This window comes from Hippopotamus amphibius, chromosome 9, assembly GCF_030028045.1.
Source record: "Hippopotamus amphibius kiboko isolate mHipAmp2 chromosome 9, mHipAmp2.hap2, whole genome shotgun sequence".
NCBI lineage: Eukaryota > Metazoa > Chordata > Mammalia > Artiodactyla > Hippopotamidae > Hippopotamus > Hippopotamus amphibius.
Genome location: NC_080194.1, coordinates 22,377,127 through 22,395,569, shown reverse-complemented (window position 1 = coordinate 22,395,569; position 18,443 = coordinate 22,377,127). Strand labels below are relative to the sequence as shown.

The window sequence follows — 18,443 nt, the reverse complement described above, 5'->3', positions numbered from 1 at the left end:
CAATGTATGTTTATCGAACACATTATATGACATTAAGGCATTGTGTTTAATTTCAAGGCTTTAAAACTGTAATGAAGTACTATCTTAATACTTAAGTATTGATAATTCACATTCTAGCAAAGAGACATTAACGTTGACCAACAACTGAGATACAGTGTGCTATGACACAAATAAGTAGCAAGAATTACAGGCTTATATGTTGGCAGAATTGGGAATTCTAGAGGGGACGGATGAAAATATGTATCCTGAAATTGGTTCTCTTTTTCCCAGCAATAGTACTGGTTATCCTTTCTAGTCTTCACTGAGGCATAATTGTATAATTCTTAATATAAGTTTTGCTTCAGGATTCCCCCACTCTTTCTAGCTTTCCTCTCTAGTGTCTTATGCTTCTTTACTTTCTGGAACCTTACTTATTCCAGGGAAACCAAGCTGTTTCAGTCCTTTACTCCAAAATGCAAGTGAGTTCCGTGTTACTCTTCCCACAGTTTTTGCTTAGTGGAAGGCTTATTGAAGTCAGACATTGACTTATTTGAAGAAATGATTGAATTTCTCTGATGACAAAACTCTAGGAATCATATCTTTGTGCAAGAAAGAATTAGGGTGAAGGGTGTTCAAGCCAATCCCTTCAGCATCTAACAGTCTATCTAGCTTCTCAGATGTAGGCTGTACATTATTTAGATCTGTCTTCCATGGAAACTTTGACTCAAAATACAAGATATTATTCTTCTGGGTTGTTTGGCTGGTTAGTTGAAAAGAGGACAGTTATGAGATGCAGCATGCCAAGTTCCCAACCAAGGAAAACATAAATAAACCTTATTCCTAAACTCATGGACTATACATTGTCTTTAATAGTCACAACTTTATAAGCATTAGTCACTTATCATTTAGTGTATGTATTTTTTAAAAAGTAGAGAGATAGATACAATAGTGAGAATCTGATATTCAGAAATGGATTCTATAAAATACATATAAATTGTAAGGTACCGCTTCAGAAGTAGATTTTGGCAGGTGGGAATTATTGAGGAGTGAATTGCTGAATTAGTCTGGGTGAATTAGAGATGACTCATAAAAGAAAGCCTCTGAGTTCAAACTGAAGTTAAACAGTAGTCTCATTTTAAGATAATACTAATTTTGAAATTCTCATTTATTTTGAAAATGGGTAAAATTAATATTGAAATTTTGATGAGGAAACATATACAGTATGTTAACATAGATGCTGCTCTAGTTTTCAGTATACTTATCTTGACCATCCAGTGTACACGATCTTTTTAACCCTCCAGACATGAGAACCCAGCTAATCATCCCTGTGCTGCCGGTTGATTTGCTCGTGACTGTCCTCCAGCATCGTTATCATTGTCAGTATCTAGCCGGTGCCTTAGTGCAGTTACTGGCCTTCACAAAGTGCTGCCAGGGCCTGACCTTTACGTAGTTGAGATTTAATGCGATGTGTCTGTGCTCACATCATGTCCGTAGTCTGATACAGAACAAATTTAAAAGCATTTAATGGTTGAGGAGCCTTTGAACCCGTGGAACAAGTTAATCTAAATGGAACTTGATTAAGGAGAATGAACTTGCCTGCTCTTCTCTTTCAGGTGAAACGGATTTCTGAAGATCCTCCTTGTAAATGCCCCAGCAAGTTCTGTGTGGAGAGGCTGTCTCAAGGAAGATACCGAGTGGGAGAAAAGATCCTCTTCATTAGGGTAACGTTTTACTTTTCACTTGACAGCTTGTCCTTTCAGAGCACATACTGGACTTAAGTTGCAGGTTACAGGGAAAATATGACCAGTATCTAAGCAGGAACTTCTCTTATGGTGCTTACAATTGGATTTGAAGACATGAGGTATGAAAATTTTTATTATCATACATAACTACTACTGAGGGCTAAATAAACAGAACTTTATCTTTTTACCTATATACAAATGTACACCAAACAGATCATAGAAATCACATAGAATGAGGAAAAGGAGAGAAAACAAATCCCTTTTTTGTCTATGCATTTAGTTTTAAAGGAAGTAAATCTTCCTCCATGGGTAATAAAAACAGTACTCTGCCCTGGTTTTCCATACTTCAAGTTTGGGAAATGATCAACCCATAGATCCTGAATGCTTTCAAATTATTTGAACATGATTTTTGAAAAAGTTTGGACTGTGAACCAAGGTGAGGAGAGTCAAAGCTCATTACAACATTGTGGTTAAGTGATGATTACCATTTTTTTTTTTTTTTTACTAGTTTTCTGGGTTAGGATAAAGAAATGTGGGCCTGTGCTGATGAATGATTTGGTGGTCTCTATCCATTTTTACAATCATCCTAAATAAAAATCTGACTAGATGTCATGAAAAATTTTGGGTTGTAATGATTTGCTCAATAAAGTAACAGTGCAGGCTGTGACATATTTTGTTAATAATCAAGAGAATTTAGTCTCAAAATAAGTTTGTGGCTTTTCCTAAGACCCAGAATTCTTTTCAAAAATAAGAAAGTGAAAAATAAAGCACTGATATACTCCTAGAAATCTGTGGTAAATAAGTATAATTATTTTTCTACCTTATTTGTAGTCATTTCCTAAAGAACGGAGGTTATGATTCAGAGGTGCTGTATTCTCTTCTCATTTGAATAAGTTAAAATTTTGTCTTTTTATTTTCTTTTGTAGAGCTGAATAATTTGCATGTGTACATCTAGTGCAATCAATGAACATTCTTAACATACTCAGATCGGTGATGACCCAGTAGAAATTTTGTCCAGTGTAAAGTTTTAATTTCCACTTTTGACTGAACATTTTTTGTATAACAAATTTTTAAGATTCTGAGATGTACTTTAAAGAAAATTTTAATCATAATTATCCTTCAAAATAATGTCAGTCATCTTGTATTTCAATCTAACATTAGGTCAATGTTTATTGATTTTTTAAAAAAATGTCCAGGTAATGATTGCTATTTTGCTTTGGAATGGCAATGAAAGAGATATAATGAGATGTTATTATGAGGGGCTTGAGAACAAATTTAGAATGTCCTCACTAGCGTAGACAGTTGCCTCAATGATCACTTATTGTTCTTTGTTGTAAGGATAATATATATGTTTATTTTAGCCAACCAGCCTGCTTTCACTTTAACACATTAAAAAATAGTGATTTAATAGTACCTCCACAGATGTGTTTAAATTTTACTAAGTTGGCCTTTCTCAATTGAGATTCAGGCTCCTTGAGAATATTAAGCCCAAGAGCCTAGCATCACAACATAGGGTTTATTTGTTTAAACAATTATTCATTTTTATAATGGAAGTGTTGACAAAACACATGATTAATAAATTAGATGGTTTCCCTCTAATGTAACCTAATATCTTTAGGCAAAAATATATATTACATACATTTATTTGTAGCTGGTCTTCCATATTTAGTCAACTGTCAAAGAACTTGATGTCTATTTGTGAATAACATAAATATATTTAACATTTAAAATACTTTTTGATGTTCCATTTTTCTTTTCAGAAAATGGTTTCTTTTTGGTGAAGTCTATGCATGTATTGTTTATAGAGGAATTGAGACTTACTTTATTGAAAAAAAGTGCGTCAGATTCCTTAGTGATAACATTTGAATTTAATGTCAGTTACCACAGTAGAAAACAGTATGCAGCATAGAGTGCTTCTAACATTCCAGGCAAGCCTGCCATAAGAGAACTAACGGTAATGTGGTTATTCACTCTTTGGTCCAACAAGTTATAACATCATGTTGCTGTGACACATATTTTAAAATAGTGTTTTAATGAATTTTAGTCATTCATTTTTTCTCATTTGCACCGTCCACATATAATTTGCACTATATTTTACAACAGATTTCACTTTAAAATTGACCCATTTTTTCAAATCTTAATTTTTTGAAAAGAAACTATTACTTTCTAAATTGCAACCAAAAGTATTTGTCAAAATAGGAAAATATCCATTAGTATATATTCAATGAAATGCTTATCTTTTGGCTTGCCGGGGGTCCATTTCCACCTTGATGAAGACAAGGGATTCTACCAAAACTTTTCTTGTATCTGGTTATTCCTAGAGACTTTTTACCTCTCATTCCCTGGAGTTCAGGAATTGAAATTTCACAGGCAGGCCATGTGCACCTTTCAGCACACATTTTCTCCCTATTTCCTTCTGTACACGGAATGGATGGACTAGAAGCATCTCATTGATGTGTGCACATTTTGGTTAGTACTTTTTGATTTGTGGCAGGGACTATATTTAATTAATTGTCATTCTGCACTAACATAGTAAGGAATTGGCACTTATTACTCAAAAAAACTCAGAGGTATTGATTTTCAAATGATGGTTAGATGGTTGTTACTGCTAATATCTTAATGTTAAGTTTCTTTGAACACCTGAATGTAACTTTGCCTTTGGTCAAATTCTTAGACACACTAGGGGAATGATCACCTCACAGGGTCTGCATTGCTGTTCTGGGTTTCTTATGTTTGCATTTTTAACACTGGCATATTTTAAGCTTTGTCCTCTGTTTTGAGGCTGCCAAATATAGTCACATTTACTACATAGTACCTAATAAGTAGATACATTTATGCATATTATTTTATAAAATGAAATATACATGGTATCTTAGCATCTGTCTCCTAGCTTTCCATCCATCCTGAAAGCAACCATGTCCTCATATGGCCATAATGAACCTATCCATGCAGAAACCAAATTAGGGTCTTTTCAGGCTGTTAAGACTGTTGAGTTACTTGAGAGCACAATCACCAAAATACTGACATAGAAAATGCTGTTCCTTAGAAAGTCATAAATACATGATTCTCTTAATAAGTCGGTATCTAACACATTTACTTCGGATTTACTCTTCTCAACGTAAGCCATAGTTAACCGTTTTATGGCTAACCAAAGTCCAAGTGTTCCCAACTCCAAGCTCGCTCTGCTCACTGCACAACAGACCAATAAATTGGAGATGAGGTGTTGAGGCAAGGAATACCACTTGATTTGGAAAGCCAGCAGATGGAGAAGATGGCAGACTAGTGTCTCCAAAAACCATCTTATCAGGGTTTGGATGCTGGTTTCTTTTATAGCATGGAAAGGGGGAGTAGATGAGGAAGTAACATAAAAAGGCCATAAGTTTTGCAGATATCCCCTGGAATGGCCAGCCTCAGGGAGGGGATATGTTAATTTCTTTTTCCTTGCAACCATCCACACGTGGACAGGGTCTGGATATTTCCTTGAACAAAGGCACTTTGGTTTAACATTCAGGCAGAGGGGCAGGGTTCCCCAGGGCAGGCCTTTGTGTATAGACAGTATTCTTTTAGTGAACGAATGTAATGGGAAGCAAAGCTTAAAGTAAAAGAAACAGATCCAACATATAGTCGGATTTGGCTCTTCCCTGTTACGCAAGGTTTGTTGACAACACCCAATGTCTTGACTTATATATGGTTTTGCAGTTATTATGTATATGAACACATCTCGTTATGCATTCAAGTTGATACAATAACAACAAATAAGAATGAAAAAATTAAGAATGTGTGCAGATTACAGAGAAAGAGCCCAGAGGACATTTCTTCTGAGGATATCTTTGCTAAGCATATGTTTTATCTCTGAGTTTCTAGAAACCAATGTATGAATAACTACTTTGCATTCATGCCTATCTGATGCTTACTTGTGTAGATGCATCTATATGCTTATGTAGACATGTTGGTTTATGTGCACAGGTCTCCATTTAAAGATGAGGGATTAATCTCTACCCAATATAAAGAATCCTTTAGTACAAGGGGAAACCTCCCCCAGGTTTTTCCTGTGGCTTTTAGGCAAATATGCTAATTTATCTAAAACAATTTCTCTACGCCAGATTTTTATTCTACACCTTCCAATGAGAAATGTTGTTTTTGAACTATCTAGTGGACAAACAAAGCTAAATGCAGCTAATTTCAATCTGTGTGGTACAGATACAAATTTATTCTCTTCCAAGTTTTAAATATCAGTTATTTTTCACTGACTTCTGAGTGATGATAAAACCTGCTCACTAATTTCTATAGTAACAGAGGTTTAGATATTACCATTTAGCCATGCTGTGTATGTTTGAAATGTAAATAGGTGGATCTCAGGCCTAATGTTATGATTTTGAGGAGGAGAGAAGTAAGAATTTTCCTTTGTTCTTTTGTTCATTCAGTTACTTGGTATCTACTCAGGCTTCAGCTATCAAGAAGTCAGTTGGCAATATAAAGCTGTATAAGCTTGTGGGAAAGTTTTCAGAAATATGTCTTAGATTGGGATTGCCGTATATACATTACCAGTAAGAAAAAATCAAATTGTACACTCTAAATATATGAAGTTTATTGTATGTCAATTATATCTCAATAAAAGTCCTTAAAAAATAAAATGACAAAAAAAAGAAATGTCTTAGATGCCATAAAAATATCTATAGTATTTGATTTGTCAACCCCAATGCAACAATAATATTCTATTTAAATAATCTAATAGTAATTTTTAAAAGTGGTCCTCAGAGAAGCAGCATCAGCATCACCTGGGAACTTGTTAGAAATGCAGATTCTTGGACCTCACCCCAAACCTATTGAATCAGACGCTCTGAGGGTGGGGCCTAGGCACCTATGCTTTAAGCCTTCCAAGTGATTCTGATGTATACTAAAGTTTGAAATCACTAACCTAAAAGAAAGAACTAATTTTTTTTAAATTTTCAAAGGGCATTAGATTATTATGAGTGAATTATTTTTTTCCTCTTCTGCATTTATTTCTGATGATGACATTAAAGATATGAACTCTTTAAAAGAAAAGTCAGCAACCTGATACAGTTGCAAATGTGAGAATAAATAAAAGGACTTCTAAAAGGTGTCAGATTAATTAGTTGGCTGCTCATTTTTCTATTTTTTTGCCTAAGCTTCTGATCTTTTGGAAAAGGGATGTTCATTGAAGCCATGGTGTTGTTTAGACCAGGGAAGTCTTTGCATTTTAATGTGAACTTGTAGCCTATTTTTCCTTGGATGAAGCTCTCACCATTCCTTATCACCCTTTAATATTTTATTTCCCCATTTTGAAAACTCACTCAAATTGTTTTGGGTTAGCACTAGGAAATATATAAACTTCTTAATAGTGTCCCTTCCCTTTGCAGACCCCATCAGTAAGCCATATGCTGTGTTCTCTCCCCTGGTCATTAAGGCTTTAATCAATTGATATTGCTTTCCTTTAAGGCTCAATTTTCTGTGACAGGCAAATAATCTAATACAGTAAACTGATCTGTGCTAATGCATGAAATGGATGTAAATGGCTCTAGTGAATAGAACATCCGTGGGGGTAAGCTCTTTACACTTAACACAGTTGCTCTTGTGTTCTGAGAGTAGAACATGAGAGCGAGTCAGTGGGGTCACATGTGAGGTAGCTGACATTTTTGGTGCTACTTGATTTGGGTGCTAATATGATGAATGATTTTTTCCTTAATTACAGTTTACCACTGCCCTAACTTTAGCGTTGTTCAGAGTGTGTTCCAAAAAATTATAGTTCCAAAAGATATTCAAAACTATTATTCATAAAGAAGAAGCATCATGATAATGGGTTTAAACAGGCTTCTTTAATAATTCATATTGTTGGTAACTGACTCTGTTAGCCTCTGTCTGAGCACGTGATATGCCTCGCTTTAATCTCTCATTCCAATGTGGGAAACACTGCTGCCATTCCCATTTTACAGCTGAGAAACATAAAGATTGAGTAATTTCCCAGGTTGTAAGTGAATAAGTGATGAAAGTGGGATTCACAGGCCTAACTCCTGAATTTATACTCTTTATCACGAAGCAATACTGATTTATTTATCTGGGATTATCTGGGATTCCTTGAAAAATATGATCTATTCATCACTAGAGTGAAATGTACTATGTAGCATTTTCCAAATGTATCTGACTGTAGAAATGGTCCCTCACACCTTTTTTCCCCCAGAGCATTATCCTGGGCTAGGTCATGAAAATCTACTTTGGGAAAGACATTATCAATCAAATCAATTAAAAAATAATTTGTAATGTAGAATTATGTGGAAATGAAAGTTTTCCACATTTTGCCAGAGTTAAAATCCATATATATCAAATACTGCTAAGAAATATTGAATTTATACTCACTTTTACCTATAAGTTTCATTTGGAAATTATGATTCAAGGAAATTGCTGGAAAACTTTAAAGGAAAGGTAGCTAAAATTGAATAAGTATCATCTGTGCCAGGCATTGTAACAGGTGCTTTATACATATTGTCTCACTGAATCCTCTACCACTCAGCTGGGAAAATGTATTTATGCTTTCGTTACAGGTGAAAAGACAAAGACAGGTTAAGGTCTCAAGTAAACAGTATGATACACAAAATCTAGGTCCTGGCTCCTGAACCCATAACACACTCCATTTCAAACTGCCTCCCTATGGCATGTCCATTAGATGCAGATTTTTATTCACAAGGTTAGTCTTCTAAAAAGGACTCGCACCTTTTTACAATATAGTTAAAGCTCAACTATATAGTAGTGTATTCCTTATACCATTTTTATTTTACAGATATTCAGAATACGAAGGGCATTGCAATTGAATCATCAATAGTGCTATGTAATATAAGGAAAAGAATATAATTTGTTTGCTTGACTGTATTTTGATAGTAATAAAAATTATAACAACATTTATTAGGTGTTTACCTCTATGTCAAGCACTATTCAGAATGGTTTATATGGCCTATATAAGAAAATAAGATACATTATTTTCTGTCCTGATATTGTTTTAGTAGAAGTCAGAAGATAATTTTTTATATTGCCAGTATGGTCTTCTTGAATCTTCTTACTAATTGTTGATATTTTTAAGTGGATTAAAGTTACTTCAAGACATTTAAATGGCAGATTTTCATAGTTGGGTAAAACCATATGAGGTTCCATGCTAACACTCTAAAGGGTATGGATATTTTTTTTCCTTCACGTTTTAAGAAATCTGACTACTTAAGAACCTAAAGAAGAGGCAATGAATAATTTAATTAGAAATCAGCAAAGGGATTTGAAATGTTATGGAGTCACCTTCTTTATACTAGTTTTGAATTAAATCATCACAGATCAATGGAAAGGTCACACACATTGTTATTGATTCTTTGTAATTTCTTCTTTACCTTAAAAATTCTTCAGGGTTATACCTGTATGGTAAAAATCAACTCACTGTAACAAGCCAAGCAAGAGAGGTACCAGAGCTCTGTTGCTATAGCAACCCAACCTGGCAATGTCTTCTGGGACTTGCTCTAAGGGAAGGTCCAATGATAGTGAGTAATATGACTTTCTTTTCTGCTTTTATGACACACATTGATTTACTGCGAATAAAAAGTAGCATGGTTCAAATTGCATACCTTTCCTGGTAATGAAAAATGGGCTCTTGTGTAAAAATGCAAAGGAGTCTTAAACAAGTAGCAAGGAGTAAAACTTTCATTTATCTTAGTGGAAACATAGCACAAATAGCCATTCCTCAGCAGTTGGATGTTGAAAATTCATTTTTTTGAATAACAAGGATATAAATATTTCATCTAATTTAGCATTTTATGAGAGCAGTGATTATGATTTCAAAACTATCTAATGGCTTATATTCATTTCTAGGAAAAAAATGTGGCCCTGTATGCCTCTGATTTACGTAAAATCTCAAAACATTTATAGTGCTCTAATCCATGATGAGAGAAACATGGCTATAATTAGCACATGAACATTTCCAAACTGGAGTACCTTGCTTTGCCCAACTGCCTCAAAACTGAACACTTATTCAGGAAAGCAAGCAAGAACATTATAAATGTATTCAAACACTTGAATTTCAGATTTCTTTTTAATAATATCTCTGCTCCATTAGTGACACTCCCATTTCTTTGTAATTTATTCATGTTCAATAAGGCTGGGCTAATAGGATATAATTTACACCTTGGTAACACATCTCTCAAAGGACTTTGCAAATGTTAATGTCTTCTTAACCTCTTCTTTCCGGAGAAAGGTATATATCTTGGATGAATGTAAAATAAACAAATAGTGATTAACCAAAGTGAGACAGTAGCATTGACATATATGCACTACCAAATGTAAAATAGATAGCTAGTGGGAAGCTGCTGCATAACACAGGGAGATCAACTCGATGATGGGTGATGACTTAGAGGGCTGGGATAGGGAGGGTGGGAAGGAATCGCAGGAGGGAGGGGATATGGGGATATATGTATAAATACAGCTGTCTCACTTTGTTGTACAGCAGAAACTGGCACAACAGTGTAAAGCAATTATCTTCCAATAAAGAGCTTAAAAAAAGACAGAGACATATCCCTGCCCCCCCAAAAAATCAGCTGATGGGATATTGTCCTTTCTGAGATTTATTCCTTGAGAATGAAAACCTTTAAACATAGAAAAGTTAAAACTAGACTTTGTCCAAGATTGCACCCAACACTACATTTGACACCAAACTTGAAAGCAAGAAAAAAATGCAATTTGATATCTCTTGCAAGAATGGAAAGACTAATGTATCTGGGCCATTCTCTATATTCCTATTTAAGTTAGAGGATTCACTTATTCTCTTTCCATTGAATTTGTTAGGAAATATATCAAGTGTGAAGAACAATAAATAAATGAGAGCTCAAAACTAAAGATCCTTTTTTGCTGAGAATTTGCCCCTATTGGCCATTTAGCAATGAGTAGATTTTTTAATATTGTGTCTGCTTTTTACCTGAACTGATAAGCATTCTTACTCCTCTCCAACTGGATTAGCAAGGTTTATCTGCCTTTAAGTTGTGCAATACATGTGTGACTCTATTTCACCTTGAATCATTTTCGTTTGCCATTCCACTGCATCTAGAATAAAAGGACAATTTTTTTCACTAGCCACAAATCAAAATTATTTAAACTTACAAAAGCATTGAAAATTAAATGGCTTCATTGAGAAAATGCACAGCTTCTATGATCTGCATTCCCAATTTCTGCATTGCTATACCCTTCGTGCCATTGAGATAAATTTGTTGCATATATATATGTGTTTTATATAGTGGTATATGCATGTATGTGTGTATGTACACGTGCGTGTGTATGTGTGTGTAGTGAAAAGGCACAATTTAGAGAGTTGAATTAGTTCAATGATTTGGCATTTTTGGTTTTAAAAGAGAGCTCAAGTTGATTTTTCTGTGCCAGAAATTTAAATTCCTTATCAAGAATTTTATGAGAAAAATAAATCTTTTATCTTGTTTACATTTCTTTACGTGTATGATTTAACACTCACAGAATGTTTTCTGTGTGTCAGGTGCTTTTCTAAGTACTTTCCTTGGATTCTTTTATTTAGCCCTCACAATTCTTTGAGATAGATACAATTATTATCTCTATTTTAACAATCAGGAAACCAAGTATTAGGAAGTTAATTACTTGCCAAACATCACACAGCTGTAGGAGTCAAAACCTTTCTTTGAATTCAACATATCTGATTTCAGAACCCATGATTTTAACTATATGCTATTCATTCTATTTCAGACTGTCTAGTCTTTGGCATGTCGTGTTGTGAGTATTGCTGTTCAACCTTTCAACGTCCGCTAATAATTGACCTGTACTTAATATGCAGCTCCTAATTTGCTTATTCCTTTGCTGCTATGGGTTTGGTAAAACATGGAATGTAATAGCCAATCCCTGTTAGAGAGCCAGAAGAAAGTACCCAGGAAACAGTCTTATAAAACAATAACAACCTCCCCCCCCAAAAAAAAATTGAGAAAAACGAGGATGGTTTTCACGTTGTTTGACATAGTTATTGATTTTTTTTCAATATATTGACCAGACTTGAAAAGTTTTCCTGAAGCAACAATTTTTTTTGGCGAATGAACAAACAAAGGAATATTCTCAATTTACTGCAATTATATATTTCCATTTCCCGTTTGCTTTTATGTTATTCAGATTGAATCCCCTTATTTTGATTATATATGAAAGGATTTTCTGAACATGCTATGGTGGGGTGCGGAGGTGAAATTGCCTTCTGTACCTTTTAGTATTTTTATTAAAAGGTCTAAATTAGATTTGTGACCAAGTATGAACTGAAAACTTTTGGGATAGCAATTAATGCTTTTGAAAGCAAGTTCCCTAAAAATAATTTTTTAGTAATTTTTAAATAACATTTTTTCCCTATCATGTTACTTGATGGAGGGTAGAGTATTTCTTACTTTTATATGTTTTGTAAAGTATACTTACTTATACATTATGTCATTTTTTTATCACTAGTTTTTGAAAAAAATCAGTGTGATTGTTAATTTACACATCTTATTGATGAGGAAACTGCAGATAATAGAGATTTAACAACTTTCCCAAGATAATCCAGCTAGTAAGTGGTTAACCCAGGATTAAATCATATTATAATTTTTAATATTTTAAATTCCATATATTTAAAATGTCACACAATGAAATTTCCCTTTGAAATATTTTTTTAAATTTTAGCATAAATGAAAACCCTTTGTTTTTCCTTATGGTTTTGATTTAAGGATCATTTGCCTTGCATTACATAATAATGTGAAATTGTAAGGTTTATAAAATTTTTCTTTCTTTCTTTTGTAGTCTTCCCAACAAGAACATTTCTTGGTTTATGTGTTCTATGCTGATATAAATATGAATGATTTTTTAATGATTGAAATCTGAATGATTGCAAAAAGAACAGAAATGAAACAATTATACAGAAAGGGTGTTGTGTTCTTGAATTATTGATGAGTCTTCTAACAGCCAAAGAACAAACCTGTGAAATATCTGTCATTATAAATTGTATGTAATCCTTCCGAGGGCTCAAGTTGCATAAACAGGATGCAGCCAGATTCATTAAAGAAATATACGTTGCTACTGTGGCCATCTTGAGTTTGTACTGAATGTAGTCAAGCATGGTAGCAATTTTGTCATTACCACATTGACTATAAGAAATTAGAGTTTATTTATTTAGTGGTATCTTTTTCATAAAATCAGTGAGTTAAGTTTCTGCAGACTTGGTCACGTTAGACCTTGCCTTGTCTTTCTCTTCTAATACCTGACGTTTTGAATTTCAGTTCCTGAGTAGAAACATGGAATCTTGGTTCTGGACCTAGCAGGTGCCTTTATCACCTAACTGTCAAGACTGATTCATGTCAAATTTTCATTTGCTGGAATGGTGTGTTCCACTTTTATTAGTATTAACATTTTCATTTGAAGCTTGGTTGTATGTTGTTTAGGATATATTCTGTCATTTCCTGCCATCTTGTTAGAAGCATACTAAGAGCTTGAGGAAAGCTTTGGGTAGATTTTGGGAGGAAGAAGGTATAAGAGTTTGGGTTTAATATTAGCCTTAGGATATATACTCAATCTGCCTTACTCTAATGAAAATCCTGATATTATTAAAAAAATCAAATTCACAGTGAGTTATTTAGATATATTTGCCCTGTTTCCCTAAAAGAACAAGAGCAAGAGATCACTACATTATATGACTTTTCTCCTAGCTGCATTCATCCCCTTTTACGTACTAGCTTCTCTTGCCAACTTCTAATCTTCCTGCACTATACTCACATCTTGTCTTTCCAACACTCTTGGCTGTTATGGAGAAATGCCTTCTCTCTAGTCCTGAGGTTTTGTGATCTAGCTTGTATTACAGCCACACTTTAGGGCACTATAAACTCCATGTAAAAATCATAATTATTTGAGATATCACCATGTAAAGGGCTTTCTCATTCTCTCTCTCTTTTTAAACTAACTCTACAATTTTTTTTGTTGTTTCATATTCACAGAAACTGACACCTAAGTTAACAGTCTTTAACTTTCACTCTAAACATGGTCATTTTTCCTATTTTTCTTGAAATTCAGCCTCATAGAACATGTGGGGCAGAGATGATTGGATAGTCTCTCTGAGGCCTCCTTTGAAGGCAGGTAATGGGCAGACCTGGGATTTCAAATTCTCTTCTAACTTTGGCATTAGGCATAAGGTCTCCAAGTATCCCATTCCCAAACGGCAAAACCCAGACAAATAGTAACACATTAATTTGTCATCATCCACCAGTGTATTAGCTGTGATCATGTTACCCAGTCTGGGCCTCTTCTTTTGATAATCATGGTCTCTTGAAGTCCTGGGTTAATAGGAAAATTATGGGAAGTCAAATGGCACACAGAACCTTTGGAGTTTTATTGGCCTATCCACCTAAGGCTAAGGTAGGCTTCAGCTTTGCACAGAGGCACTTTGGACCACAATGTATATGTCACAAAGTCCCTCTTCCCATGGTGATGTTTACAAAATATCTTTCTACCTTCTTCTAAGTTCCCTAACAATCTACAGCCAACATGATGAAGAGTTGAAAGTGTTCTCAGAAGCCAAGAGGAATGTGTCTTAGATACAACCTTGGATAGCTCATCTATCTCCCGTATTTACTTAACATCTTATAACAAAAAGAAATCCTCCAATGAGCACTGAAAGAATCCCAAAGAAGCCTGAGTTTTTTTAATTGACATCTTGGCACCAAGGATTGAGTAGGATCTTTCTTCACACACAGCACCCATAGATCTGGTGGATATTAATATTATCAGCTAGCGGAAAGGTAAAGATGAAATATTCTAAGGATAAAATGGAAGATAGCCTTGAATAGTGAGAAGTTACAGCCATAATAGTATCTAATCATGGGAAGGGAAACAAATGTTTCCCGAGGATAACTTTTCTTTGGAATCCTGATGCTTAGGCAGAGAATCTGGGATATGTCCTTCAATTCTGATTGAAGGACTTTCAACCAATCACCTTTCAGGTAAACTAGGCATCTCCCTGTGGGTATGTGAGCATTGTGAGATTAGAACACTGTATAAATACATTTTTAATTACAACAGAAGGAAGTAGTGTACCCATGTGTCACACAGTTTTCTGAGTGGAAATATAATGGTAAGGCCTTAAATAAAAGCAAGAGGTCAAGTATGTGAGGGAAGTCAGAACAAGATGGCAGGATATTCTCCTAAAAGAGGAAGTTTCATGCAACTTCATTTACTTAACAATTTTCTCTACAGTTTCACGAAACATTCTCTAGAGCCTGGTGTATTTCACTTGTGGAATCAAGACACAGATGTCTATTTTTAGAGAAAAATTATTTCCTTACATGTATCTCTTATTGTTATAGTAAGAAGTCAGCAAGGAAGAGGAGACCAAAGGACCCCAGAAAATGAATAGTTTTAAACATTTGTGTTTTAAAATGTGAACAACCAACACAGTCTACAATTCTCAGACTATGTATGCTTTAGTTATCACTTAATGTAGATAACTAAACAATAAAACTTCCCTTGACTATAGGATATGAAGAAATATAGAAATAGTCATAACTTGAAAATAAAGGTTTTCTTTAATCTCATCACAAAAGATCACAGTTTGCATTTTCAGGTATCATTCGTGTTCCTTTCTGCAGTGGAGATGGAGGACGTTTTATGAACTTCATATCTTCTTGTTTCAGTAGGGTCTTCATGGTTGTTACTATGTCTCCACAGCCAAAGCAAAGCAGACGTTTAAGGTAATTACTTAGATCACTTAAGTAACGATTTAGTAATTTAAAAACTTAGGGGAAAATCTCTCCACTTTGCTTTCCCTGTGGAGCCTTGGCCTCCCATCAAATGAGGGAAGTTGGACATCGAAAAGTGAATCTTTTACTTGTTTTTTTCTTTCTTCTTTCTCCTTCTTTCTTTCCTTCTTTCTTTCTTTCTTTCTTTCTTTCTTTCTTTCTTTCTTTCTTTCTTTCTTTCTTTCTTTTTCTTCTCTTTCTTTCTTCTTTCTTTCTTTCTCTTTTTCAGGGAGGTATTAAAATGCTGCTTCTCCTTTGGTGTTCGCAAAACAGTGTAAAAATGGCAATCTGGGGCTTCTTGTGGATGGGCGGCAGGCAGTAACCCAGTAACGTTTGTCTTTTCTTAGCGCAGTTCCCATGCTGCAGTGTGTTCCTTCATTGAACTTATTATTAAAATTATTTGAAAGTATAAACCTGGATTTAGCTTTTGTAAGCAATATCATTTTAGCCTTTGCCTTGCACTACTTAAAATAATACACTTGTGGAATAAAAATGAAACACCATGTAATTTCAGAATATTTCCATTCTACTCCCATAGCACCAATTGCCCTTTGTGGTTGAACACATGGAATCCACGGACCTTTGCCAAATTTCTGCTCCTGACACTATCTCATCTCCAGATATATCATCAGTACTTTAACGAACATGTGTGATTTATTACTTTAGTACAACAAAAGTTACAGAGGATGGCAATGGGATAGGACTCGAATTTGAGGCCCTGAGGTTGCCAGTGTAGATAGAATTATTAGCTCATTTTTAGTTTTTAAGTATTAACAATTATGATCTAGAAAGAATAGCTTACTTGAGTAAGTCTTGTCTATTTCACATAAATAATAATTATTAGAAAAGACCCATTTTGTAATTCTTCCTTAAACTGAATGAATATAGCTTGAAACTACATTATGAGAACTAGCTTAAATTTCAAAAAAAAAGTGTTGTTAAATGTATTTATTTATCCATGACCTATTCCTGCACTCATTCGCCAAATACATGTGTGTGGCATATACAAAGAACTTTTCGAAATCTCAAGGATATAGTTTCTCTGTAAGCTGTGTTTCTTCATCAAGATCATGCTTAACTATATAAATAATTGATCACACACTACTGATAATTCTGACAATGAAATATAACTTAATTGGTTATCCACATTAATAATTGACAAGGTGGAGAAGGAGATGAGTTCCCTTAGAACCACTTCCAAAATCTCCTCAACGAACCTGAAAATGTTATAGAACATCAGAGTGCATGACTGTGCCGGGTGGCAGAAAGACACCAGACATAACTTTCCTTGGACCTGTTGAAAGTTGTTGCATAATGACTTATGAAGCAAGTTACTGCTAAATGAATGTGAAACCTAAATCCATTGCTCTGATCTGGCTATGACAGCCTTGACCCCCATCTATCACCAAAATTGATTGAACCACTCCTGCTAGCTGAATGTGAAGTTTCCCTTTTCACTCTTCAGATGTCACTTAGTTCAAGAAGAAGACGTTGCCTGACAGGTTTTCTTTGCTCAAAGAGTATGAATGTCTGTGTTCTTTTCACAGCTTAAATTACCACACCTCTCTTTGCTTTTCTCTCTTTTTTAAAAAATTTTTCATAAGTGTCTTTTAAAAGGGCAGGGGTATTGAACTAGAAAGTCAGGAATGTAGTTATCTGATAACCCTAGTCACAGTACTGCACATTTTAGACTGAGTCTCTATAGAAAATATTTGAAGTTGGTTTGATTTCAGTAGGCGTTGTGGATTTTATAAGAGAGGTTTGCGGTGGAGCTGGCAGGCTAGTTCTTTTGGGGGCAGTTCACGTCTCCTTTGGGAAGGCTAAAAACAGTTCAGAAGTCTCTTCTCTCCTTTTTCTTTACCTTCCCTCTTTCCCCTAAGAAGATGCGCAGAGGAAGGGAGCATAGTTTGCTAAGCTTTGGGGGGGTGGGATCACCATTCTGGTCTCTTGTTTTTCTTTCAAATACAGACATAGAATGACAACAGGGACATTGTCTTAATTGAAGTGAAATGCACTAAAATTAAGATCAAGACTTGCTTCCTGGAGGCATTTCTCAGAGACCCCCCACCATAATGCCCAAAGTTTAGAGCTGAGCTTTATCATTTGGTGGGTATAGCCCCTCTTGGGAGTTCTCTCCTTTCACCCTTGAATGCAGGAGATTCTGGAAGAACAGTAAGAACGTCCTCGGCTATGACCAGCACAGTTTAGAAAGCTTTGCTGTACCTTGGACCTGTGGGCTGAAATACTTGGAGGCCAGCAGAGGCCAAGCCCCTAGTCCTTCCTCCTCCTGGGGGCTGCAGTCTGGGCTTGTGGTCCCACTCTGCTCTCACACTGTTCCCTGCAGGAATCCCAGCCCTGTGGCCCCTCCACTTCTTGCCAGGGAGGCTTGTCAAGCTGTCTTCGTTCCGGAGTCTCATCACCCAATTCTGTTCCCAGTTTTCAGTTCTCCCTGCCTCATCCAAACCCCTCTCCACAGGTGGGACTCACGCTCTCGTCATCTTTGCTCCTTATACCCAATGCCACACCTCAATCTTAGTTTCTCAAATCTACATCCCCTTTGGATCTGGCCAGGTCTGTACAGGCGTGGCGTTGGGCGCCTGCTTTGGGACGTGTTTGGTATGAACTATTGTTCTCTCTGAAGCAAGATTACCTCTTCTGCTTACTGTCGTTGGCACTTCTGAGATCAATTCTCTTCCCTCTCAAGATACCACTTTTTGACCTTCTGCCCACAGGAGGTTATAAAAAAAGGTGGCAAGCATCATTTTAAACACTGAGATTACAGCAATACCCACATAACCAGAGGCTAGTGAGGCAGGTGTTGTACTTAAAATGCTTCCACCCAGTGTTTGCCGCCCAGACATTTCCAGTTAAAAATACAACGCGCCATTTTTATTTCACATGGAACTTCATGTTGTTATCT

General features: G+C 35.3%; 1 protein-coding gene across 2 annotated transcripts in view; it reads left to right on the top strand.

The window, feature by feature from the left end:
• GAS2 (growth arrest specific 2) overlaps positions 1–18,443 on the top strand; it is a 119,676-nt gene that overhangs the window by 66,841 nt on the left and 34,392 nt on the right. The window contains exons 7-8 of one of the 2 annotated variants that reach the window (XM_057695955.1): positions 1,593–1,700; positions 15,422–15,475. In XM_057695955.1, the coding sequence (XP_057551938.1) occupies positions 1,593–1,700; positions 15,422–15,475 (162 nt within the window). The remainder of the gene's footprint in view (positions 1–1,592; positions 1,701–15,421; positions 15,476–18,443) is intronic. The other variant, XM_057695956.1, reaches the window with a different exon arrangement.